Source organism: Anolis sagrei, chromosome 4 (assembly GCF_037176765.1).
Source record: "Anolis sagrei isolate rAnoSag1 chromosome 4, rAnoSag1.mat, whole genome shotgun sequence".
Lineage (NCBI taxonomy): Eukaryota > Metazoa > Chordata > Lepidosauria > Squamata > Dactyloidae > Anolis > Anolis sagrei.
The window spans coordinates 246,027,333-246,035,261 of record NC_090024.1 but is presented as its reverse complement, the minus strand read 5'-3'; the positions used below and the strand labels follow the sequence as shown (position 1 = coordinate 246,035,261).

The following is a 7,929-nucleotide window of genomic DNA, read 5'->3' as shown; positions in this document are numbered from 1 at the left end:
AGGGAATGAAGGCAGTTACGCTTGCAGAATTGGGGCCCTCATCAATGGGGCAAGTGGGGATGGTGCAGAATGGGATTTGGTCTCTCTAGAAGCAAGAAGAGATGGGCAGAGGAACTGCGGTCAGGCATCTCTGTTGGTGGCTGGCTATCCATAGCTTCAAGCCTCTTTGGAGGTTAGCCTGTGAAAAGTAGAAAGAGTCAGAGACAGGAGGAGGAAGGGGAGAAAGCCACAGAAGCACACAATCAATATTCATGTCTGCAATATCTATCTTCTCCAAAGTGATGGAATCCTGTCGGTTTCAATGTGGTGGACTATTTCCCTAACATGGACATCTTTAGAGACTTTGGATAGTTCCATAAAACTCCCTCTTAAAACTATTTCAAGTCCAATTCTGGGCACCACATTAATAATCCGAGGGGAAAGAGACTCACCAAAGACAGGGTTAAAGCAGTCTTTCATGCACCCCCAGTCACAACACTTCATGTGCCCAAGGCAATCGTGGTCAAAGGTGCACTTAGCCAGGCAAACTGCCACTGTGCCTTTGGGTGGAACTGGGCATTTCCCGGGCTTTTCTGGAAGAGAGGACAAACACGCAAACAGCGCGATGACTCCCATTTCTTCTCTCGTGCCTCCTCGCAGCACAAGGAACCCCAGCACTTCCAGGCGGACAGCACAACTTGGCAGAATATTATCACATGTCAAGGCCACATAAGCTTTTGCAAGGTGAAAGCATTTCTGCTTGGTAGAAATGGGGGCTGGACTCTTCGGTGCTAAGCACTGCTCCATTTCCAACAGGCATGGCTGGCTGGCTGCACATTTTGGCACTCAGACTGTCTTATAGGAGGGCCAAGCACTGATTGTGAAATGTAGTGTTGGTGGACAGGAAAAGAGATTTACAGATGGGCTCAAAGCCAACCTTAAAAACCATGGCATAGACACCGAGAACGGGGAAGCTCTGGCCCTTGAATGCTCTAACTGGAGGTCAGATGTGACCAGCAGTGCTGTGGAATTCAAAGAGGTACGAATGGAGTGCAAAAGGGAGAAACGTGCCAAGAGGAAGGCGCGTCAAGCCAACCCCGACCAAGACCTGTTCAAGCTGTTTGCAATTTAAAACATAGATTTCAAAGTATACATGTATGTTTAAAATGCAGTAGCTATGTGCCGGGTGTAATGTATTCCTGTGTGGAAAGAGTTAACTGAACTATCAAGGGAACGCCATTCCTAGAGAGGTCATAAATCAAGTATGTAGAACAAATGGCTACGGCATCATACGTCACTCTGGCGTGAAGGAGGTGTGGACTAGTACTGATAACAGTTGAAGAGTTCGTGATGTTACGATCAGACGGTAAAGAAGCAAGTTTACGATGTGCTGAGTGTTAAGTAGCTTCTAATGTATATAGCTGTAAAATGAAGTAGTTAATAGACCTGGTGACTGTGATTGACCTGTTCCTGCCTTGCTGTGCTGCTAATGTCACTGACATTTGAAGAGGCACAAATGGAGGGCGAAAGAGAGAAACGTGCCAAGAGGAAGAAGGCGCATCAAGCCAACCTTGACTGGGACCGCCTTCCACCTGAAAACTGATGTCCTCACTGCAGGAGAACATGCGGAGAACAGCCCCCCACCGCCAAGACACTTGGACCATCATCCTTGGGCTACGAGGGATTGTCTAAGTAAATAAGGAATAGAATCCAGGCCAGCTAATGTGTCAGAATGGGCACCAAGTCACTCTCAAGCATCCAGAGAACACTGTCCAAGATGAGAGGGCAACTAGGCAGCTGCTCAAGAGGAAAACTGCCACCCAGTTTTTCAGGGCAGGAGTGACATTGGGCAAATGGGTCTTCAGGTCCCCCTCCCATGTCAAATGTAACCAGATGCAGGCTCTCTTACCAGGCACGGGGTCCACGCAGGCAGGACCACACTCAATTCTGCAGCACTTCTTCCTGTCGGGGCATTCATAGTCCCTTGAGCAGCGGAAGAAACAAGGATCGATTTCTCCTGGTGGAGTTCTTGCAGGACACACTCCTGGTTTCACTAGGAAAGCAGATGGAGATGTGACAGAGGCTCAGAATCAGAGTCAACTGGAACGTCATGATCATAGTTCCGGAGGAGGGGTCTCATGGCTGCCTTCTGCTAGGACAAGGGGAGAAATGCTAACTCCCCCCCCTCCAAACAGTTTGGTAGCACCTGAGTTAGTATAACTTTAGTATAACTTTGTTGTCATTGTACATTGTACAACAAAATTAAATGCCTTCCCCAGCACACACCACAAAACAACACACCCATCCCTCCACACTCCCACCACCACCATGAAGTTCAACATAGCCACAGCTCTAGGATAAGAAACTATCTCTCAGTCTATTGTTGAAAGCTTTCCTGGCTGGAATCACTAGGTTGTTGTAGGTTTTTCAGGCTATATGGCCATGTTCTAGAGACATTCTCTCCTGATGTTTCGCCTGCATCTGTAATAAGAAATTCAATGTGCAAATTTGATAAATGTGAACTTAATATGATCTGTGGGAATGAATGGAAGGATGGAAGGATGTATGGATGGAGCTAATAATTTTGGAAACACCAGTATGATGTTAAGGCCTGCAATAACTAACTACCTGCTTGCTGGATTTGCTAATGAGAAACCTGATAAGAACTGGGACAGTGATAACAGAAATGTTTGCAATATTCCTTATGTTAAGAAGGAAGTCAACATAAGATCAACACCAATCAAGAAGATCAATATCTGGCCAGGAAACTGAGATGGATCCAGGATGGAAGACGTCTATCATTAATTTACAACTTTGGGACTATATCAACGGAATATTCCTATAAAAGACTCAGTCTAATAATGCTCAAAGTGTGGCAGACTGAGGAGTCTGTTCCACCCGCCATGCTCTGCTCCATGGGAAGGAGAGATGGTGTACCTATGGAGAGAGGCAGATTTGCATGGGAGCAGTTTGGTCACTTTGGGGCTTCTTTTTCAAGGGAAGTGGAAGGAGTGTGTTTTTGGAGTCTTGCATTTTGTGCAGGGAGTCAGGTTCTGCTGTAGGGAAAACAGAGATCTGGTCCTTGGCACTGTTCTTAGAGAAAGAAGTTTTGGTATCTCAGCGTTTTGAAATTTTGGCGTTATGGAAGTTTTGGAACTATGCGTTGGCAAACTGCAGGAAAGCAGGGTCTGGCCTGACAGGTGCTTCTCCAAGGAGGGAGAAAATGATATGGTAATATTTGGATGCATGTGGATGAATGCATGTACATGTGGTGTGAATGTTGACTGAAAATGTAATTCCCCTTTGTTTGTTTGTTAACCAATGTAATTGTAAATCCAATGTAGTTGCATAGAATCTGTATGTCTGTAATCCAATGTCATTCTTTGTCTTAATGTTTTCTATAACCTGATATACCTTCTCACACTGGAAATTGCAATAAAAAGAACCTATGCTTCAAAGTCATTGAAAAGTCATTCATGACACATCTATGGCAAGCATCCTCAGAGGTTGTGAGGTCCTCTCAGTCTCTCTCAGTCTCTCTCAGTCTGTTTGTCCTTGCCTTTGTCACCCTATACCATCTGCCAGATGGCAATAATTCAAAAAAAGAAGAATATCCTGGGTGAGATGGATCCCCAAGACTGCTCTGAGCTTTCTTAAGGCTGTGAGAGTTATAAGGTTCTTCCAAAGAGGGAAGAAAGAGGGTAACCCATGATTCCCTGTGCAGTAGTGGTGACCCTTTTGTAGCGCCAACCAGGTGGAACAATTCTGCAGTTCTAGAGAGGATTGAGAAGGGCAGAGTCACCTTCAGCATCCAATGAAGTTTTGGGTGCCTTCAGGCACCTCCAGAGTAGGTGCCAAATGACTTGGTCTGAACATTTTATTGAAACAATATGGAAGTCGGAGAGCAGGTCCTCTCTTCCCAGCTGAGCAACAACAACTAAGCTGAGGCCATGACATTGACCACCCCTGTTAACCTAGCTAGTTCAACAGCGTTTGCTGGTGGGCCCTATGCACTACCAGGGTCCAAGAGGAGCTTGACCCAGGATCCAATGGTGTCTCCTGCTCAGTCTGTGATGCAGTTGCTTCGAACTGAGAGCAGATGCCTTTCCTTGCCCCCTCAGACGTGCTCCTTTCCCTCTCAATGGGACTTGTCCTGGGCAGCCCTTGAACCAGAGAATGGCCCCATGTGAAGTCATAGGGTTATCTTCTGTTTCTTAAGGCATTTCCCCTTCTGTAATTTCCCAATTTAGCAGAGCTTCATGGGACCCAAATTCATGACTGAGCATTAATCTACTCTCACTATAGCATTCACTCCAACAAACCCAAAAGGAGCCCTTCCTGGTCTTCAAAAGATAGGGAGAAGCAGTACCAATGGATAGGAAGATATAGCTGAAGAGGGATTCTTCCTCCAACACATCTCCTTCTCAAACTAACCCACATGAGCCATAGGACCAGCCTAATACCTTCTGCTCCTCACCTGAACTGAATTGGGATTTCTTGTTCCTTTTCTTGCCATGATCATGAGACCAGGTCCAGGTGAGAAGCAACATCTGGGTGAATTTCTATCTGAATTGGACTCACATTCTTCCTCCAGTTCTGATGAAGCTCTATCATTCCCTGAAGGTTCATAGCTTAAAGGTGTGATGATTCCCGTCCCCCTCCATACTCTGCAGTTTAATAGCATGGGGCACAAGGTTCATATTGATGTGGGAGCCCTCAGTCTTGACTTTCAATAAAGCAAGAGGAGATGACCACCTGAGACCCAGTCCTTGGTTGAATCAGAAGAAGGCTCCTTTCTTCTGTCCTTCTCCTTGTCACTCATTCAAATGAGGACTACTCCATTGCCTTCTTCCCCTCACTTCCTTCTGTACTACCAGAACTCGTTCTGCCCTTCGAATGTCCATGTGAATAAGGTCCAAATGAGAAGCAACAAATGGATTAATGTCTATAGAATCATAGAATCCTAGAGTTGGAAGAGACCTCATGGGCCATCCAGTCCAACCCCATTCTGCCAAGAAGCAGGAATATTGCATTCAAAGCACCCCTGGCAGATGGCCATCCAGCCTCTGTTTAAAAACTTCCAAAGGAGCCTCCACCACACTCCGGAGCAGAGAGTTCCACTGCTGAACAGCTCTCACAGTCAGGAAGTTCTTCCTCATGTTCAGATGGAATCTCCTCTCTTGTAGTTTGAAGCCATTGTTCCATTGCGTCCTAGTCTCCAGGGAAGCAGAAAGGAAGCTTGCTCCCTCCTCCTCCCTGTGGCTTCCTCTCACATATTTATACATGGCTATCATATCTCCTCTCAGCCTTCTCTTCTTCAGGCTAAACATGCCTAGCTCCTTAAGCCGATCCTCATAGGGTTTGTTCTCCAGACCCTTAATCATTTTAGTCGCCCTCCTCTGGACACATTCCAGCTTGTCAATATCTCCCTTATCTATGTCTCTCAATTAATTAATGCACTTTGACCCTACTTAAAGCATTATGGCTCAATGTTGTGGAATCCTGTGAGTTGTCAATTGTTGAGGCATCATTGCTCTCTGTCAGAAAAGGCTGAAGACCTTGTAAAACTACAGCTTCCTGCATTCCGAAGAATTAAGATGTGGCAGTTAAAGTTATGTCAAGCCACATTAATGTTTCCTCCTGTTTCCAACTAATCCCCTCCTTCACCCAGACTGGCCCATTGCCTTCAGCCTCATACTACTTACCTGGGCAGGCCTGGAGACACCGCTTCTCGGTCCCAAATCTGTTCTCATTTCCGTCACATCCACCGTAAATGAATTTCTCACACTTCCCTGAGGTTGCGTTGAAGAAGAAACTGGGCATGTAGGCTTCACATTTGCCTGGTTCAGGAGGAAGGAGGCAGATATCTAGAAGAAGGAAGGAGAAACTCCTTATATAACTTGCCCATAACACTTGTATAGGCTGGATCAAATCGGTTTGGCTTGAAGACGTCAATAAAAAAAGCCAACTTTAAACTTGGTGCTGAAATTATCCCAATGTTAGTATCAGAAGTTGCTTGGTGTGGAGTTGAATTCCACCAAAAGAGATGGTCCCTTTTGTCAGATGGGGATCCGAAGAACATGAGAGCTTCAAGGCAGTAGAACGATAGCTCTCTTATAGAACTAAACACTTCCAGGTATCTGGAAGTATTTTCAGCACACAATCCTTCCACACCTGGGTCATGGAGAAATTGTAGCAGCTGTGAATGCTGGGCAAAACCACTTTCAATAATAAAAGGATCAATAAAACGGAGAAGAGCTGCCCCAACATCTGGTGGAGAGAGACCCAGAGCCTGGGAGCAGCTCTTAAGGGTAACTCTTGGGCCACGGTCACTGTTGACCCCTGACAGAGATTTAGAATCATAGAATCCTAGAGTTGGAAGAGACCTCATGGGCCATCCAGTCCAACCCCATTCTGCCAAGAAGCAGGAATATTGCATTCAAAGCACCCCTGACAGATGGCCATCCAGCCTCTGCTCAAAAGCTCTCAAAGAAGGAGCCTCCACTACACTCCGGGGCAGAGAGTTCCACTGCTGAATGGCTCTCACAGTCAGGAAGTTCCTCCTAATGTTCAGATGGAATCTCCATTGCTCCATTGCGTCCTAGTCTCCATGGAAGCAGAAAACAAGCTTGCTCCCTCCTCCCTGTGGCTTCCTCTCACATATTTATACATGGCTATCATACCTCCTCTCAGCCTTCTCTTCTTCAGGCTAAACATGCCCAGCTCTTTAAGCCGCTCCTCATAGGGCTTGTTCTCCAGACCCTTGATCATTTTAGTTGCCTTCCTCTGGACACATTCCAGCTTGTCAATCTCTCTCTTGAATTGTGTTGCCCAGAATTGGACACAATATTCCAGGTAAAGTGGTCTAACCAAGGTAGAATAGAGCATGGGGAGTATGACTTGCCTAGATCTAGACACTATGCTCCTCTTGATGGAGGCCAGTGGTTCTCAACCTGGGGTCCCCAGATGTTTTTGGCCTACAACTTCCAGAAATCCCAGCCAGTTTACCAGCTGTTAGGATTTCTCGGAGTTGAAGGCCAAAAACATCTGGGGACCCCAGGTTGAGAACCACTGATGCAGGCCATCCCATTGGCTTTTTTTGCCACCACATCCCCAATCATTGCATCCCCCCCCCCCCCAAACTTGCATCCCCCCCCCCCCCAAACTCCCCTGATTTAAATGGAAGAAAACCTCTTTTTCCTATCTCTCATCTCAGTCTTTGGTTTCTTCTGAAGAAGAACACTTTCATGCATTGGCTGCCCCAGTATGACATTCATGACATGAGTCACCGATGGGCTGAGAAAAGTGGTATACAAATACAGTAAGTAAATAAATAAATCTGCAGAAGAAATGGTGCAGAAAAGCTGAGGACAGAAGAAGAAGCAGTGCAGCCTCTTGGTAGGACCCCATACCCATGTCCATTTCTCCAGCCAAGTCCAGCTGACCAGATGGGTCCTTCCCTCCCTGGACCTTGGCCGGGTTCCCCAACTCACCCCTTTTCTTGTTAGCAGAAGACAAACCAGCCCAGCAGAGGAGAAGTCCAAAAAGGAGAAGCCTGGACCCCATGGTGCCCTTTTGGGAAGCAAGCATCGCCCTTGAGTCGGACAGGGATCTTATAAACCCAGCAGAGAAGGAAGCTGGGCCAAGGTGGATTTCCCAATGGAAGAGGCTTCCTCTTGACACAAGACTCTCAGGTATCAGATGGGCTACAGGAAACTCAGTGCAAGCTCCTTGCCCAACTCTGCCTGCAGACTCCTGAAGTTCTCAGCTGGGGATGGTGCAATGGCCATTCTGTGCTTTCTAAGAAATATGTAAGAGAGGGAAACAAAGGAGCCACGTCAGCAAGGGCCTCCAAAAAGGCACAGTGTAAACACAGAACACCGCATTACATCAAAAAACAGAATTGAGTCAATTATAAGTTCAAGAAAAGAATGCAGCTAGGCACCTTGC

At 46.5% G+C, this 7,929-nt stretch overlaps 1 protein-coding gene across 1 annotated transcript; it reads right to left on the bottom strand.

The window, feature by feature from the left end:
* Nucleotides 1–264: 264 nt before the first annotated feature.
* On the bottom strand, nucleotides 265–7,652 carry LOC137096871 (fused toxin protein-like). The gene is made up of 4 exons (XM_067467129.1): nucleotides 7,473–7,652; nucleotides 5,685–5,846; nucleotides 1,889–2,032; nucleotides 265–572 (listed from the first exon to the last, which is right to left on the bottom strand). Exons 1-4 carry the CDS (start codon nucleotides 7,567–7,569, stop codon nucleotides 265–267), a joined length of 711 nt encoding a protein of 236 aa, XP_067323230.1. The 5' UTR covers nucleotides 7,570–7,652.
* Between the last annotated feature and the right edge of the window lie 277 nt (nucleotides 7,653–7,929).